The following is a 19,839-nucleotide window of genomic DNA, read 5'->3' as shown; positions in this document are numbered from 1 at the left end:
TTAAAATAACATCGACAAAAGTGCAATTTCGAGAATTGTGAATGAAAACAATGCAACTTTTTGTTAGAAACAATAAAAGGTGCAATAAAATGTTGGCGATTTACTTGCATTTGGTAATCAACTAATCAGAGACAATACAGGAGGGTAACATCTTACAAAGCGGAACTACAAACCCCAGTAGGTAACTATCCCTACAATGGTATGGTTGCAAAAAATATTACCTGCAAAAGTGATCGTTGCAACTTCGTCTAGTTATTTTAGTTTGGAACGCCTTTCTGTGAATACGTGCCATGGAGAAGTCTTGGTTACTAGTGGAGTGGATTCAAAAAGACATTTTGAGTGCCAGTTTTGATGTTGTAAATGCTAAGTGTTTGGAGGGAAACAAGCAAGATGTGTGTGTTGGAAAACTGTCGATTTTGCGCGAAAAGTACAGCAACAACACAAGACCGGGAAAGGTGCTCTACATTTCAGGTATGGATATTATAATTATATATACTTAATCGTTTTTTAATTTTTATTTCGTATTTAAATTGAAAATCTCCTAATTATTTTATGCTAGCTGTTGCCCGCGACTTCGTCCGCGTGGACTTTAGTTTATAGTTGTTCCCGTACATCGCTTGAATCGTTTAGCGCAAATCAGAAAAGTATATTGTGTGGGAACCGCACATTTTTCCGGGACAAAGACATTCCTTGTCCCAGATTCAAATTAGTATCTCTAATCTCCACCACATACCCCGGTAGCCCTCCCCAGACTGCCGGGGATGCGTAAACGCATTTCCCCAAAGAAAAAAAAAAAAAAAGGCCAGGGCTTCCCTAACTGTTCAACATTGTCCCAAGGGCGTCGCATGTCAACACAACCAAATCGAATAAACGCCTCGCCCATTATGTCTTTCATACATCCCGGGCAGTCTATATCCCCGGTTTCAGAAGCTATGCTCAGAAAAGCAAGCGCATCCTTCACTTTAGCCAGCCTTGCTGGCTTATGCTTGTGTTTTGATTTGGTCATTATTTCCTAATAAAAATATAAATATCCAAATAGTGTTTTATGATTACCTATGTTGGGTAGGCTAGTTCTAAAATTATAAAGTATTCTTGGGGTCTGGGTTGAGAGGCGTCGTAAAGAAATGGCAAAGTCCCAAGGGCGTCACAGTACAAATCAGTTTGGGAAGCCCTGGTTTGGGTGATTTATGCTAGCTGTTGCCCGCGACTTCGTCCGCGTGGACTTTAGTTTATAGTTGTTCCCGTACATCGCTTGAATCGTTTAGCGCAAATCATAAAAGTTTATTGTACGGGAACCGTACATTTTCCGGGACAAAATTAGTATTCCTTGTCCTTTCCCGAGACTCAAAGTATCTTCATACCAAATTCCATCATAATAGATTCAATAATTTACGCGCAAGTATATTGTGCAGTAACCGTACATTTTTCCGGGACAAAATGTATCCTTATACCAAATTTCAGCAAAATGGGTCCAGCCGTTTACGCGTGATGTCGTGACCACGCGAAATATAACGTTCCGCGCGGCTCCACCCGCGTAAATGAGATATTTCACAGACAAAATAGTCCACAAAAAATAGCCTATGATTCTTCACGTGGTCTACTTCTTATCTGTGCCAAATAACAGAAACATTGCTCTAGTAGTTCGTGAGATAAGCCCTTTCAAATAATTTCCCCGTTTTTTCCACACTTTTCTCTATTTCTTCGCTCTTATTAGTTTTGGCCTTCCTCAATAAATGGGCTATCTAACAATGAAATAATTTTTTAAATTAGGCCAGTAGTTCCTGAGATTAGCGCGTTCAAATAAGCACTTTCAAATAAATTCCCCCCGTTTTTTCCATACTTTCCTCTATTTCTTCGCTCTTATTAGTCTTAGCGTGATAAAATATAGCCTATAACCTTCCTCGATAAATTGACTATCTAACACTTAAAGAATTTTTCAAATCGGACCAGTAGTTCCTGAGATACTAACAAACTCTTCCGCTTTATAATATTAGTATAGATTGCTTATTGTTTTAATACCATATAACTTTTTAGAGTTGTATTAGTTATTCTAGTTTAAGTATTGGTAATCTCTATTTGTTTTTAATTGTTATAGACGATAAGCAGTTCCTCAAGGGAATAAAAAGTATGCTTATGAGAATGACGGAACAGATGAAGACAACGGTTGAAATGTTTAACAACACTATCAACCAAATGAAAACTGAATTAATGGTAAGTACCTACTACCTAAAAATTAATCACAAACTAATGCATGCATTTTTAGATAACCTAATATTTCTGCACTTATCAAATTTTAAAATCGATAGGAACGATATTTTCGCGCCTAAAATAATATCTTAACTCTACTTGTGCCTTAAGTACTTTTCCCTTTACTAATTTAAAAATCCAAACTGCCTTAATATATTAATTATGATACGATAGAAAAAGTTTACAGACAAGGACAAAATTTTTCGTAACAGCTGTAAGATCTGTTAAATATTTTTATTTGTAAGAGGGTAAGTCGTTAAGTTAGTAAAATCATAAATAATTAATGGTTTGATTTTTAGAGTGACTGTGATAGAGTCAGAGCAAAAGGAAAAGTTAATATCACAAATAGAGACTATGATTTGAATTCAAAGAAAAGAAAAGTTAAATCAACTATCGATAACGACACGCAAACTGAACAACGATATTCACCTGAATTTATAAATGATCTACGAACTTCATTAAAAACTGGATACGAAGAACTGACGACTATAGTATTTTCTATGAAAGAAGGCAATTTGAATGAAACAAATGAAAACCTTATAACAAATAAATCTGAATTAATGAAGAAAAGTAAACGGGTAAGAACAAAGACCAGTAAACATGAATAAAGACACCAAATGGATAAAATATTTAAATGAGTTTTTTGCATTCATTATCCAAATTATTTTAGGTTTCAGACGATGATGTGTCTGCCAACGCTGGGCCGATAAAGAAAAAACTCAGAGCTTGGAATGAGTTGCATATAGATACAAAAAAAGAAAAAATGGTAAGTATTTCCTCATTATAAATAGGAATTAGGAAATATTTTACGTACCTACAATCTACATATTTTTTTTTTCTTCTTTTTGTAGAAGACATTAAAATCACCTTATACTTGCACCTCCATGCGTCAGTACGTCAACAGGAAGGTTCTTTCTCCAATACAACATAATGAAATGGTAAGATTTTGCTAAAATTAGTTTCATAAAATATGATTTTTTAAACTTTAAATGTACTTATGTATTACCAATATTTGTTTAGGTGATGAAAGACAACGATACGAATATAAACGATAACAACATTAAGAATATGCCAGTGCCGGAAAATAAAGAGAACGAAGAAATAATGGTAAGGAATTTGAAAATGATAGTTGATCTGCTTTTATTTTTTGTACTAACAGCACAAATCTAGAAGATATGAACTTGCTACTGTCTTTTTTACAGCAACCTGAAAATAACAACATATATAATTTTACGGACAGCCACGAATCAAATCTAGGATCGACAGCATCTCAATCTAAAGGAGACATGGTAAGATATTACCTACTTACTTACTAATATAATATTATACTTGTTAATACAAGTTAGTAAATAATGCTGTTTACTAATTAATTTGTCTTTTTAAGGTTCCAATTGGAAGTGGTAACACGCTTATACCTAAAACTTTATACGAAAGTTTAAACTGGAACTCGTACACGAATGTTACAAGGAAATTGTTGCAGATACTGTTTTCGCGAGAGTAAGTGTCACAGATAAATCCAGACTTGGCGAAATAACTACCATCTATGGTTTTTTTTTTATGAAATAAGGGAGCAAACGAGCTAACGGGTCACCTGATGGAAAGCAACTTCCGTCACCCATGGACACTCGCAGCATCAGAAGCGCTGCAAGTGCGTTGCCGGCCTTTTAAGACGGAACAGGGTAATAGGGGAGGGTAAGGATGGGAAGGGAAGGGAATAGGGTAGGGGATTGGGCCTCCGGTAAACTCACTCACTCGGCGAAACACAGCGTAAGCGCTGTTTCACGCCGGTTTTCTGTGAGAACGTGGTATTTATCCGGTCGAGCCGGCCCATTCGTGCCGAAGCATGGCTCTCCCACGTATAGGTACCAGCCATTATAGCCTAATATCATGTACCTAGTGCAACAAAATTATACGGGAAATATATTTAATCCCTCGATCGTGGAAAAACCAGACACAATAGCTTATCTTTTATTATCGCGGCCGCATGTGGCCGCTTGGGATTTAAAACATACGACCGATTCGATATGGCGATTTTATAAAATTTTCCTCTTTTGTTTATTTTCCAGAGTGTTATCGACTCATAGCCTAAGTGGAAAACGATCCCCGGCGTTTTCGAACAAACCTGCCAAAAAACAACTAAACCCGATTACAGTCGACGATATCGTTGCTACAGTCGCAAAGAAATGTGATATCAAAGAAAGTTTCGTAAGGTACCTAAACTAATAGTTATTTTAATTTCATTTCATTAAGACCTTATAAATAATTGCCACTTACTAATAGAAATACTAACGCAGCGAATAACTATTTAAGGTTTATCTACTAATTAATGATAAGGTACTTGTGAAAACATTTTATTAGAAAGCAATTAAAAATATTATGTTATTTTATATTTAATGATTGTTTAATATTTAATCTTTCGATCGTGGATTCTTGGAAATCAATTATTATTCTATTGTGTCTCGCTCAGCAAGCAACTCAAAGTGGATCTTGCCCTCCGACACCAGTTTGCGCCACTTGTAAGCTGTTGTCGCGGTCTTTTTTTGCCACTTTATGAGATCTGTGTCGATCCAAAGCCTTTAACTCCGGCGTTCGTTTGGATTGTAATTTGTAGTATATTCTTTCTATGTAATATATAATATTTTTTTTATTACCTTAATATATTTTGAAAAAGAGTTAATATTTAAATTTATAATAACTACTTATTTGTGCTTTCAGAACTTGCATTACGGTGAAATGTGCAGATGAAGCCAAAATGTTACGACAGCGAAATAGTCGAACTAGTATTAAAAGTGAGCAAAATGATTCCTCTGTAAAGGAATCATCTATCCAAATAGACGAGAGCTTGCAGTGTTGAAAAAAATATAGCAGTGTTGTTTTTTCGAAATTTGAATTACGCGTCACAACTCACAAACCTACTAAATTTTTAATTTGTGTGTGTATTGTAATTTGTAAAAGTATAGTATGTACAATTTTACACTGATAAATCCATTGACATAAGAAACTTTAAATTATTACAATTAATTATTATATAGTTTTATACAAATGCTTTTGTTTTTATTCACACATTGACACACAATTAATGTTATTGATATTCCACGTTGTATGCGATAGGAGTTCGAGTAAAATAGCAATTGTGATTTGTGAATGAATGGATCTCTGTGTGTTTGTTAATGAAGCAATTTTAATATCTAATTTTTTTTTGGAAAATCTTGGGAAAATTCCTCGCCCCTCGATATCGTAAGCTAAAAAGATTTTAAACCATAGACTCCATTTCGTCATGACTCGAATCTCGATAGCTCTATTGTCATAATTTATCTGTGCATATTTTGTTGTTCTGACCATAGACTTAATATTATATACCTACTGTTGGTATTTTGATTTAGTATAAACCTTAGAGTATACATTAGCAAGCGCGCATCGCTCGTTCCCCGTTGTGCCGATCGTAAGCAGAAGTTCTATAGATACTTGTCAAACGTATAACGCAAGTCTAGTGATGTTCCATGCGCCATCGTTTGACGCTTATAGGAAAATATGTTCACACTCGTGCTTACAGTTCATACCTTGTTAGAAGCACTCTATAGCTTGCTATAATGTATACTCTATGGTATAAACCATTATGCCGAGTCCACTCTATAATGTCGGCTGTACACTCTCGCCGAGAGCTCTCGGGCGAGAGTCTCGTGCGAGAGCCCCTTGCCCGAGTGCGATCATGTACATTCTCGCTTAGTTCAATGTTCAATTGCAGTTATGAACTCAGAGAAGATGGACCATTATTTTTCTCTATGCATCGAAAGATATCAATGTAATCCAAAGATCTATAATCATATTTAATTTTATTTCTCACAGATAATGACTGATAATGACGTTTATTATTGTTATTTTTCTGTTCTGCACTGTCTAGCGGCGCGACTAGTAGTGAAAAAACGCGAGAGTGTACAGTAATGCGCTCACTTTCCTCGCGAGACCCTTTGTCTCGGGCGCAAAATACCGACACCGGACCGAGAGGGTCCGAGACAGGCGAGACGAGGAGAGCGCACCCATTTACACTCTCGCACTCGGGCCGCCTCGCTGTGTCTCGGCGAGAGTGTACAGCCGACATAAAAGTCAATGGTTCTGACTTCTGTCGAAGTGACAATGACATTCATCGAGTTTGATGGCTGAAGTGATGTCGTGATAAAAGTGAGAATTTTAGATTAAAAAGTTTTCAATGAGAAGTAATTAGTGGACGTCACCAACACGAACCGATTAAGTACTGTGTGAAAATTGAGATTGTTAATTTATCTTTACGATGTTTTGAAACAAATTATGCTATATATGTGCCAAAACAGTGTGCTGTTTCCGTGTAAGGAATTTCCTAAATAATGTCAAACGATACGGATTTGTTGATATCTATTCCACGCTCCTGTTTGAATGAGTTTTATGCGAAATATCTTAACTTGGTTGAGACGTTTTACTATGTCACACTCTCGGAAAATAAGACAATACGATTCAAAGATGATAATGTGTACTTCAATGTTACGTTGAATTTGAACACTGCTGATGCTTCCAATCCACGGGATACCGTTGAGAGAATTCAGGTAAGAAAAAGACATTTATGTTGCATTCTTTTCATCATTAATATACAAACAGGTTCTTACTTATTTTGCTAGTAATAGTAATATGAAGATGTTTTTAAGGAAGGTATAACTTATTTAGAAGTTCATGATGACTGATCTTTATTATTATATCTGTGATGAAGTTTAATCCTTCAATATTCTTTTGTACACCTTCTCAGTTTTATAAACTTTTCAAAAGTTTAAATTATCCAGCTGTATATTATCATACTGGTCAAATTAAGAAATTAAAGATAAATTCAGTGATTAATCTTTACTTAATAACTACAGTGTAAACTCTATATAACGACACTGAAGGGACTGTGCATTTTATGACGTTATATAGAGTTGTCGTTAAATGGAGAGAAGAAAAATCGAAACTTTTTCGTCAATATATTATAGTGATTTTCTTTTACTAACCATAATTTACAGTTTGAAAGTTTATGTTCAACTGAGAATATGATAATGGATAGATAATAAGCCATGACTCCTTCTCCTAATAGTTATGGTCAAAAACAGCCTACACGTGCAAGAAATCCCAATTTGTAAACAAAAGAATGAATTTCTTAGAAAGTTCAGAATGCATGATGCCGAAAGTCGAGTTTATTGCGGGCTAGGATAACAATGCGACAAAAAAAACGTGCATAGCTGCGCATTTTTAACTAATTTTAGTAACTTTAAAGGTACTTTTTATTAATCAATCGTTGTGATTTTGTCGCTATTGAGAGTGGGTGTGATGTTATGTAGAGTGTATCATTGTATGGTAGAACAGCTAAACCAACCAAAGTCAATTGATTTCGACGTTTTAGACAGTTTGTCGTTAAATAGAGTGACGTTACATGGAGTTTACACTGTATTGTTTAAATCATGGGACAAATGCATTTTTATAGAGATTTTGACATAAACTCTATACTACATTTTCTGTCCAACCTAAAAAAAAGTTAAGCAATCAATAATTAATTTTTGTCTAATCAACTGTTCAACGGGTGTTTAAATATTTTGAAGTAAGGCCGTAAATGTCTCGGACTGCCGCACCCAGAGAAATAAAATAATGATTAAAATTCAATTTAATGAAGAGTTTGACAGATTACGTATGGGGGCATTTTCAAAAAAATGTGTACCCCTGGTTTTTACCTTGTCCCTTGACTTCGCTACAGATTATTTGTAAAAAATTACATACTAACATTTTGTAATTTTAATGTAGGGGCATAAACAAGTTTTCTTTTATTAAAATACATTCACGTTTGTATAAAATTTTATTTAGTATGAGATTTATAAGGGTTTTTAAGTACCGAAACCTATTAAATTCACCTGTCCCCTTCCCAGAAGTTGTAACAAAATCTTTAATAACTATTTTTTTTCTTAAAGTAAGTTACTTAAAAAACATATGTTAGATTCCTAAATACTTAATGTATCAATTGAATGTCTTGTTATTGAAGAATCTAACATAATTTAACTACAAATTAATTAAAATTATAATCATGAAAAAGCAACCCGACCTGAATGTTCGGTTTAGTGACCGTTTTTTTTAGTTTTATAAACATACTACAAAAATATTTTCGGCACTAAATGATAGCACTATATTTCATTGTACATCGAGAAACTTCAATTTAAATTTAGTAGTTAAAAATCTGCTACAAGACGCGGACGCAGGTTGGATGGTTCTTCAGGAACGGTTTATTTGTTCAGATAAGTGACCATATTTTGTAAGCATTATTATACTTTCTCCAACTGTTTCTACTGTTGACACGTTGCAAATTTAGCTTAGTATTTAGTATAAAAAATGAAATTGTGATAACTATTATCGGTTATTTACAAACACTTTAAAAGTAAAAGAAAGTAATATTACGTGACTTCCGACTTGTGACTTTTCGTGTGGTCACATATAATGGAACGGACAAGTCACAACAGGCGGAAAGCATAAGGCTTAGTTCACATTTTAAATAAATTATTTTTTTATTCACAGATTTTATTAAGAAAATTGGAGATTTTTAAACTGGTACGATTAACGTACAAATATATATTTTTATTACTTATGTGTTAAGGTGACGCCGCGTTAAAGTAAAAAACCGTTTTGGATATGTTTTAGATTGCTAGTTTTCTATGAAAGCCCGGCCCGGCCTTTCACAGAAAACAAGCAATGGAACAGCAAAAAATGGAAAGGGCGTAAGCGACAAAATAGTTTTGTCGCGTAATTTAAAAACCATAAATACATTTCATATAAGCTATGGGCAAATTAAAGTGTATGCTTGAACCAAGCCATGTACAAATTTGGAAGCTTAAATCACTCTCCTCTGTTGGAAAAATAGGAATCCTTTTTTTTTTTTTACACAGGTCTATTTGATTGATTATTCTGTGTTATAAAAGTTGACCAATCGTGTTATGCTATGGGTAAATCAAAGACAAAGACATGATAAATACTGACAATGAACTTTAATTTCTTAGCTTTAGTCATTGAAAAATTGATATCGCTACAGACAAATTATCAAGGCGTCGCCTTTACTTAACAATAACAAATATTTAAAATTTAAGTACCTAAAAGTTTTTTTTTTTTAATTTTGATTTTATTTCCACTACTTTTCTATCAGTAAAGTTGAAAATCATTTTGTGTCGTTGATATTTGCAGATTTATAATAACTAGACATCAGATTATATGCATTTGCATACTTGCATATGCAAATGCATATAATGTCACTTTTTAGGCGATAGTGCATATTTTGGCAATTTTTCGTTGATAGTGCATATTTCGGTAGTTTAACTTCCATGGGCATTAAGATTGCAATCGGAAAATGTTGGTAGAAAATTATTATTGGCGTTACATAATAAATAAATAAAAAGTATTTATTTCAAGAAATTAAAAATCCTGGATTTTATGAAATTATAAAAATTGGCGCTTTTATTAATGTCACTACCGGAAAAGTCTTCAAAAAAATAATAAATTTTAATATTAAGTGACTTTTGACTGTGCATATTTTGTGCATATTTCTACCATTTTTCATGCATATTTGCATGGATATTTCGGCACTTTGATCGTGCATATAATCCGATGTCATTAATAACTTAGGAATTCGTAGACATGTGAACACATCTTTATGATTATGAGATGTTCGTCCCTCTAATTATTGAAGTTAAATCTATGAAATCAAAGAATTTTTTACTTTTATAAGTAGTGCAACAATAAAAATGTTTAAATAAAAGGTTTTTGTGTTATAAAAACTCCTTTAAATATGTTAAATATTACTTACTCATGTAAAAAAATGAAAAATAACCTAGTGGTTGGGTCACATAGTCACACTATGGATTAAAAATAATTGCTACTCTTGTTGATCCTTGAAATTATCTAAATTTTTTTTAATAAATAATTAAATATGCATTTCACTAGATTAAATTAACGAAGAAATCCATTTATTGCTGTATTTTTTTGTATTAAATTATATTTTACATTTAGTCGCACAACGGAATCTGTTTCGTCGAAAATTCGATTTTGTTTCAATAATATCAGAATAATATAACGTTTTCAGCGTTCTTTTTAACTTATTCCATTAGTTCAATATTTTTCCTTGTATATGACATTAAAAAAAAGGTAAATAAATGACCTTAAAAAATATAGACATATTTTTGCAAGGGTACACGTTTTTTTGAAAATGCCCATGGGGCTTATGTCCAAATCTTTATTTAATTACAGATAAGTAATTAATTAATACTTGTCTCTGGATGCGGCAGTGAGTGTGGAAATTTGAGTTGGATTAACTTAAATTTCCACACTCACTGCCGCTGTATTAACAATCGGCCAAGTGCGAGTCGGACTCGCGCACAAAGGGTTCCATACCATAATAGGCCATAAATTGTGTTTTTTCTTCATTTTTTATTTTATTTTAATATTATTATTAGTTATTAATGTATATGTATAATTAAGACCTTTGTGAAAATATCAAGTGCCTACCAGTTGCCATTATTGATATCGAGCAACAGGCCAAAAAAATCATGTTTGTTGTATGGGAGCCCCTCTTAAAAATTAGTTTTATTATGTTTTTAGTATTTGTTCTTATAGCGGCAACAGATACACACAATCTGTGAAAATTTCAGAAGTCTAGCTATAGCGGTTCTTGAGATACAGCCTAGTCTTTCTCTGACAGACAGACAATGAAGTCTTAGTAATAAGGTCCCTTTTTACCCTTTGGGTACGGAACCCTAAAAACAAAAACCTTTTACTGGCTGTCATTCTCATTTAAACTAGGGTGGACATCATGAACTCTTCAGCCCAATGTGACTTAAGCTGTTTAGAGTCTAGACTCAACTTGAGTCGTACAGAATAAATTGAAAGACTACTGTCTTTATTAAGAGTAAGAAAAAAAATTCAAATAGGTGGGAGACCACACAGAACATCCAATGAAGGCTATTTCTCTCACCCATAGACAACCAGAGTAATTATTATTGATATTAAGTTTAAAAAATAAATGTTGTGTCTGAAAGCTTTATCTGAATTAAGATTCAGATTAAGCTTAATTAAGATTAGTTTGTTTGCGTCACAGCTGTATTTAATATTTAAAATTATAATTAATCAGCATATTATACTTATAACCTGTTAATCAATGGTTACATAATACATTATGTTTCATATAAGGAAGACTAGACAGACTCATAATATCAAATCAAGGTTACATAGGTTATTAAAATAATTTGACAGATAACGTCTTAGCTCCTAGAAAACAAATTTGAATGTCTAAAGTTACCAATAAAAATAAAGATTTAAAAAGTGTTCATAATATGTGATAGACTAAATTATGTAAAGCTTGCTGAAAATAAGACAAAAGTGTTAAAATATTATAATACAAAAGTAATGTTATATAATTCAAGTTTATTTTTAGAACATCTTTATTATTTTAATGCCTCACTTTAAATACAAAAATAGTTATTTCTATGTTATGAAACTATCTAATGAAACAGTCATATTATCTCAGTCAATTGTTAGCATCGAGAAGCATAAAATAAGTAAGGGTGACAATGTTTCAGAGTACTTTTAGGGAATTTCCATTTTTTTTTTTCAAAAAATCTTTTATGGAAACGTGCTTAATTCATGACTTATTGGAACGAAGTTCCTTATCGCGCGTGGCGAAAGGGGACTAGACGGAAAAAGTTGTAACAACACTTTTTGACCGACACATATTTTAGTACCTGCGAAGTAGGTGCAGAGGGCGTTGATGTGGTGATGACGTCAACTGGCGGGAAATTTAAAATTCTACCATTCATCTATGGCGGGAAATTTGAACTTTTTTAGCTGGGTGGGGTGGCGGACTGGCGGTACTCTTAATTTTTTTTTTATTATTTTATTTTATAATTTCGTTCCATCCAGGGTGTCCCTTGACACCTCTCAAGTTTTTTTTATAAGTATTTTTTGTTTCTTTTGAACTTAAATGGAAAAAAGCAAACCAAAACATTTAAGTCATGAAGAATAATGCTAAAGCAACTGCTGTTTTCGATCAGTCTATGTAAAGATTCCCTAGTATTTAAAATAGTGTTGTCTATCGCCTTTTGGGTCGAAGAGGACTTTTCAGTTGAATGCGATCCTCTCGGCCCCTGTTGTGATAAGATCTGTAAGAGGATGACAACCGACAAATCATACTTCTGTTATAAGCTAGGGCTGACTATGGTAAACCAAGTTAGGGCTGAGCATTTGGTCCAAAGAAAAGTGTGTTCCAAGCTTAAACCGTGGTCGTTGGGGGCCGGCGGCTGCAGTGGGTGCGCAACCCGGATCTCGCTGCCCCGCTCCCCTTCACTCGGGCCCGTGCGTGTGCGTACGCGCACGCCTCCGCGACTAGTCTCCTCGCGTACCACGCCGCACGCGCGCGTCATGTCCGTCCCGCGCACACTAGCACGCATTTATTATGTTCGCGATTGACAACCAGGTGAGCGCGTTATCCCATAACACGGATGTGAGTTTCACCGCCGCTATGTCTCGCGGCTCGTCCCGGAAGTAGCTTATCTAATATAGGTATGCTGGTATCGAAATTGAACCTTGAGTGCCCAATATAATTAAGTTAGGTAAGATTTTAGTGATGTTTACGATGTCGATTCAGTGAAGTGACATAATACTGTAGATTAATAAATCGAGAAAATGTTCCAAAGGTAATGAATTAAGTATTATTTTTTCCGGATGCCGTACTATTAATATGTATATTTACAGTACCACAATAAAATAACACGGCGGTGTAAATAGAAGGCCCTATTTCGAAGTATGCAGATTTTTTTAATTTATGTCTTAGATAATATATACAGAATTGTATAATATAGTTAACAAGTAAGGCGTTCACAAAAAGGGGATTGAGTTAAATCTCTTCTAATCTTACGTTGTAACTTGTAGAGTGGGGGGTCTCGGCAAATCTCATGTAATTTTTTTCTCATTGTTACCACAGAATAGATAATAGTTGTTACTAAAAAAATCATGAAGCTAAAACAAAGAAAAAATATACTATTTTGTTCCATTTCATCCAGATTGTACGTATATGCTTAAGATTTAATTGTAATCGTAATACGATTAAGATCATTTACTAATTCGTTCTAAAGAAAATAATTTCATTCATACTTTAACGTTGTACATATATACATCTACTGACTGTCGAACAATCCAACGCTTTTTCGTAAGAAACCCACATTATGAAAAATCTCACGTGAGATTTGGGGGTGGGGAGGGGGTTGAATAAAATCTCACGAAATCTCACTAGGAGGGAAGTGAGGGTCAGAAAATAAAAACACCTCACGTAATTTGTGGACGCCCCTAATGACTAATAAGTAATAATGAAACTACAGAAGTGAGAAGACTAAGGTTGCTAATTGAAAATTAAAAACATGGGAATATTATGATGCAGAAACTCTGCAGATTTGGTTGTTATGACTTATGACCACAAAGTTTACTTTTCAAGGACATTTTTGTTAGTGGCTGCTAATTACGTCTACACTTGCCTATTACGAATCTAAGATTCTAGAATTTCTTGTTATCTTTAAATAAAAAAGATATTGCAATAAAAATCACTACTTAAAACGTGTAATAATTTTAATTGTATGGTCTATGTAAATCTGCAATGTTCTAATTTCGAAACCGGCAAAAGTTTTCAAATCTTTATTGTAGGTAATTAATTACATACCTATTAGAATATTATCAAAAATAGCAGTAATTAAGTGTCTTATCAGTTTTAAATAACATCATTGATATGATATCTCAAAAAAAGAGCAAATCTCTTTTGTCTATACGATTGTATTTGTTATCAAATCGAATAGACAATAGAGCAAATCATACAAAATCATTATACAAAATATTCTTCAAACGAAATAATTAAAAAGTCCACACGAGTCAAATAAAAAATATAATTATGACGTCTACGGCGGCGCGTGCTCGCTTTGTCAAAAATTGCACGTGTGCGGCAAATTTGCTGGGCACATGACCAGGAAACCAAATAGGCAAAATGATTTCGGACAGCGAATTATGTGCCGACTGCCGAGCCGGAGTTTATGATGGAAAAATTGTTATTTATTACATATTGTATTATACCTATATATTTCCTTAGTTTTATTAACCCTAACAAAATGTAGAGGTAAATAATGCTATATTTACAGCTTAATACTTGAACTAAATAAAAGCCATACAGAAGCTCTACCAAGTCGCCATATTATATGCTGTTAGCATTCTGCAAAGTACAGATAGTGACATAATATTATGATTTAGGAGGCCCACAAGTATAAATATTAGATATAAATAGGTTGGGGAAAAAGTCTTTTCGCATTATAGTATGTATGAACTTGTCATAAAAACTCTTGGGCTATACCAATTGTTTCTGGCTGATTTGAGTATCATTAAAAAGTTTTTATTTTACAGAAGACAATTCCAAACTCTTTTATTTGTTTTTCTTATTTTTAAAATGAGTGTTTCTAACGAAGAAATTCGATACATTTTAAAATTTTACTAAAAAAAAAGGTAAAAATGCAACACAAGCCGCGAAAAAAATTTGTGGTATGTTTGTGGAATGTGGACCTAATGCAGTATCTGTAAGAGTAGCGCAAAGCGTTTTCAATCCGGAAATTTTGATATCAAAGATGTACGCCGCTCTGGTCGCCCTGTTACGGACAAAACTGATGCCATTTTTGAAAAAGGTGAGCAAGATCGGCATATTAGTAGTTACGATATAGCTGAAGAACTGGGTATTGACCACAAAACGGTTTTGGCGCATTAGAAAAAAGCTGGGTACACAAAAAAGCTCGATATTTGGGTGTGCCTTATGCGCTCACTGAAAGAAACCTAATGAACCGTGTACTCATTTGTGATTCTTTAGTAATAAACCGAACCATTTTTTAAGAAGCTGATAACTGGTGATGAAAAGTGGATCACATACGCCAAGAACGTGCGAAAAAGATAATGGTCAAAGGCCGGTCAGGCTTCACAGACTGTGGCGAAACCCGGTTTAACTCGCAACACGGTGATGCTGTGTGTGTGGTGGGATTGGAAGGGCATTATTCATACAGACCGCCAGACAGGACCATCGATTCTGAACTGTACTACGAACAACTGATTAAATTAAAGCAAGAAGATGAGAGAAGAAAATTAATAAACAGAAGGGGTCTGGTTTTTCACCATGATAACGCTAGACCTCACGTCTTTAGCCACTCAGCAAAAATTACGGGAGTTTGGCTAGGAGGTGTTTTATTCATCCGCCGTATAGTCCTGACCTTGCAACTTCAGATATCCACCTATTTCGGTCGCTGCAGAATTCCTTAGGCAGTGTCAGGTTGACATCACAAGAGGACTGCCAAAACCACTTGTCGCAGTTTTTTCATCAGGAGCCCCAAAATTTTTATAGCAATGGGATCATGTCCTTACCAACAAGATGGCAAAAAGTTATCGAACAAAATGGCACCTATATACTTTAGTCAATTGTAACTAAATAAACTTTATAAAAAAACCTTTTGAATTTTTATACAAAATGCGAAGAAACTTTTCCCCAACCTAATATAATATTAACCAATGTACCTATCATAGAATATTATGGTATCATACCATTTACCAATATTTAGACTTGCGGGCCCCCTAAATCACATGCTGCCACCTGCTGCCACCTGCTGCCACTATTACTTTTCAGAATGCTATGATGCAAATATTTTCTACGTGGATGATATTTAAATTTTAAGCACAAAGGTTTCACATTGTGATTTATGCGAATAAGTGACGACTAGTCGTCGGAAAAATGTAGTAATTTTTTAATCACGGCATATTATTATTATTGTTTAGTGTGAAAGTAATAAGAATGCACTGCTCTGTTGCACTGTCGCAGACTGACTATCGGACTTTCACTCGCCTATTTGTATTCAACCGTTATACATCCGATCGCGGATATAAATCTACAACGGGATAGAGACAGAATAAGACCTGATAATCTGAAACAGCAAGAGGTTATCTTATATCTTTAAACGAGCAATTCTTGTATATATATATAATTATATATCAAACTCGGTCAAACAGCTAGTGAGAAATAAAACGCAGTTCCGAATAAGAAACAGTTTTGATTATATGTAGTACGTAAAATCGTAGGGTTAAGTTGTTTATTTCGTAGTAATTATTAACTTTGGTAAAATCAATTCTGTCAATAATGATATTATAATCTACTAAGACGATCGGCCAAAAAATTAAATATTATACTCAAAAAAGTTATATGGATAAAAATCAAGTCCGCTTAAATGCCTCCCTACATAAGCATCCAAACGTTCTTAATTTTAGAAAACCTTAACGGTAACAATTATTTAAAATTTGGATTTGCTAAGAGTTCTAGAATGTAAAATAATATTGTTTCGATAGAACCAAATAAGCCATCCGTACAACTGACAAGCGTTAGGATCCCCTAACGCTTGTAATATTATGATTAAACGTATTTTTCTTGTAAGAGTTATCTTCTTACAAACGAATAATGAATTCAAAACAATATATTTTTATCTTCATAATATTTCGACAGTTTGAAGAACTTGCAACATAACTTAAAAATAATTATTAGACGTCATCAAGCAGCTAGTAGCTTTTAATTAAATTAGGTTACCATTAGGAAAATCGTTAAAACTGTGTTAATGTCGAGATTAGTAAGTTATTTGAAATATCTTATTGATCTTGTAGTGAAATAAGTTGTCTGCGGACTGCGGTTAGCCCATTCGTTATGTATGTCGATGTACGATGACCATGAGGTCTCATTTTGGTGGATATTATAAGATTTGAGGTAAAGGTTTTTTAAAGAAAAAAAAAAAAAACAAAGATTTATAACGACTAATTGAAATAATAATTGTATCTTTAAATAACTGGAATAATTTTAAATGCTTGAGTCGGATTCACGTTAAATTCCAAAGGGCAATTAGGATTAAATTTTTTTATAAGTTAGCAAAGAAGTCCAACACTTACCAGTCACTTTAAAATTCAAGCGATTTTAGTTCACAGATTTGTACAAAAATAGTACAAATCTAAATACAAGAGCCTTTAAAATAAATAAAGATACAAATTGTATATAAATATTCATTACTGAATTTATTGTAATGAAATCGTGTATTATAATGTCTAGCAACTTAAGATAAGATTGTATCGGTAATTAAATTATTCCTAAATTTGAACAACGATTCAGATGATCTAAATAAATATATTAATTCGCTATTTCAAACATTATATTTCCTAGAATTCTATTTGGAGCAACATAAAACAATGTTTTTGCCAATGATTCGAATTTTAAATAATCTTTCTGTTTCGAAAATGTTCCTGTTGTCCTTAAATAGCCAAAATTTTTGGAGTACGACTAAAACAAAAAGGCGTTTGTACTTTGTTTGGTCACCTTTGAGCTCGCATCCTGTTGCGTGCTGACGAAACATCGCACGAGCCGACGTCGCGACTATACTCCACCACTATTGGACGCTCTTATCACCCGGCAGACGCGCGATAAAATTTCTCCAGTAGTAGTAGTATCTAGTACCATTGCGGCCTACCTTTGTAACGAACGTTAGCGGGTCAAGTGCACATCCCTTTGGCGAAGTTGGGACAAACGAAGACCTTTTTCTCCTTCGAATCAACCAAAAATGTCCTCGTCATCAAATGGATGTGGTTGGTTACTGCTGTTCTGTGATTTACAGGACACGCAAGAAAAAATTGTGGGTCCACAAAGCTCGTTTAAAACAGACGCCTAGAAGCATCAAGTTCTACTGAATGCACTCAATAATTAGTTACAAAAAAAATCACCACAGCCGAACATATAACCTCCTCCTTTTTGGAAGTCGGTTAAAAAGACATGTTATCTAATAAGACTTTATTACTATATGTTTCTCTGAGAGTAATCCTTATGTTACATATCGTTGGAAGGAAGACCCTGTTAGAGAGTAAATTCAATGTTGAACGTCACCAGGTCAAGTGCACATCCTGCTGGCGAAGTGAGGACAAAATATGAGGACATTTTTTCCTCGCACTAATAACCTTGTATCCGATTAAGCCGCAGTATTACTTTTTTATTAGAAATGCTACTGATAATGTAATTGTTATTACTTATAAGTAACGAGGTAAATTATTTCAATCTACATTTATTAATAGACTAGCTGTTGCCCGCGACTTCGTCCGCGTGGTCTTTAGTTTATAGTTGTTCCCGTACATCGATTGAGTCGTTTACGCGCAAATCAGAAAAGTATATTGTGTGGGAACCGCACAATTTTCCGGGACAAAAGCATTCCTTGTCCCAGATTCAAATTATCTCCAATCTCCATGCCAAATTTCATCAAAATAGATTAAATAGTTTAGGCGAGAATCATAAAAGTTTATTGTGCGGGAACCGTATATTTTCCGGGATAAAAAGTATCCCTTGTCCTTTCCCGAGTCACTCGACTCGAATCGACTCAAAGTATCTCCATACCAAATTCCATCAAAATAGATTAGTCCACAAAAAATAGCCTATGATCCTTCACGTGGTCTACTTCTTATCTGTGCCAAATAACAAAAAAATTGCTCCAGTAGTTCGTGAAATAAGCCCTTTCAAATAATTTCCCCCGTTTTTTCCCACATTTACCTCTATTCCTTCGCTCCCATTAATCTTAGCCTGATAAAATATAGCCTACTAGCTGTTGCCCGCGACTTCGTCCGCGTGGACTTCAGTTTATAGCGCGCGATGTCAACAAAATTGGTGTCAAAAGCTTTAATAAAAAAAACCTGGTACCCCTTAAATCAAAACAACTGTGCAGTGTCAGTAGGGTTGCTGTGGATTACTCTCAGAGAAACATATAGTAATAAGACTTTATTACTATATGTTTCTCTGAGAGTAATCCTTATGTTACATATCGTTGGAAGGAAGACCCTGTTAGAGAGTAAATTCAATGTTGAACGTCACCAGGTCAAGTGCACATCCTGCTGGCGAAGTGAGGACAAAATATGAGGACATTTTTTCCTCGCACTAATAACCTTGTATCCGATTAAGCCGCAGTATTACTTTTTTATTAGAAATGCTACTGATAATGTAATTGTTATTACTTATAAGTAACGAGGTAAATTATTTCAATCTACATTTATTAATAGACTAGCTGTTGCCCGCGACTTCGTCCGCGTGGTCTTTAGTTTATAGTTGTTCCCGTACATCGATTGAGTCGTTTACGCGCAAATCAGAAAAGTATATTGTGTGGGAACCGCACAATTTTCCGGGACAAAAGCATTCCTTGTCCCAGATTCAAATTATCTCCAATCTCCATGCCAAATTTCATCAAAATAGATTAAATAGTTTAGGCGAGAATCATAAAAGTTTATTGTGCGGGAACCGTATATTTTCCGGGATAAAAAGTATCCCTTGTCCTTTCCCGAGTCACTCGACTCGAATCGACTCAAAGTATCTCCATACCAAATTCCATCAAAATAGATTAGTCCACAAAAAATAGCCTATGATCCTTCACGTGGTCTACTTCTTATCTGTGCCAAATAACAAAAAAATTGCTCCAGTAGTTCGTGAAATAAGCC

At 34.2% G+C, this 19,839-nt stretch overlaps 2 protein-coding genes across 3 annotated transcripts in view; both read left to right on the top strand.

Moving 5' to 3' along the window:
- Positions 1 to 5,111, top strand: LOC121735360. The gene is made up of 10 exons (XM_042126162.1): positions 1 to 471; positions 2,096 to 2,211; positions 2,547 to 2,825; positions 2,918 to 3,013; positions 3,099 to 3,185; positions 3,268 to 3,354; positions 3,450 to 3,536; positions 3,632 to 3,744; positions 4,314 to 4,457; positions 4,963 to 5,111. Exons 1-10 carry the CDS (start codon positions 291 to 293, stop codon positions 5,099 to 5,101), a joined length of 1,329 nt encoding a protein of 442 aa, XP_041982096.1. The 5' UTR covers positions 1 to 290; the 3' UTR covers positions 5,102 to 5,111.
- A 1,297-nt stretch (positions 5,112 to 6,408) lies between these two features.
- LOC121735303 (probable ribonuclease ZC3H12B) overlaps positions 6,409 to 19,839 on the top strand; it is a 47,473-nt gene continuing 34,042 nt past the window's right edge. The window contains exon 1 of one of the 2 annotated variants that reach the window (XM_042126083.1): positions 6,409 to 6,824. In XM_042126083.1, the coding sequence (XP_041982017.1) occupies positions 6,609 to 6,824 (216 nt within the window). In that variant the 5' untranslated portion in view covers positions 6,409 to 6,608. Of the gene's footprint in view, positions 6,825 to 12,629; positions 12,746 to 19,839 lie in introns of those variants that run through there. The other variant, XM_042126084.1, reaches the window with a different exon arrangement.

This window comes from Aricia agestis, chromosome 17 (assembly GCF_905147365.1).
Source record: "Aricia agestis chromosome 17, ilAriAges1.1, whole genome shotgun sequence".
NCBI classification, from domain to species: domain Eukaryota; kingdom Metazoa; phylum Arthropoda; class Insecta; order Lepidoptera; family Lycaenidae; genus Aricia; species Aricia agestis.
The sequence above is the reverse complement of the archived record's forward strand: the minus strand, read 5'-3'. Positions and strand labels throughout refer to the sequence as shown.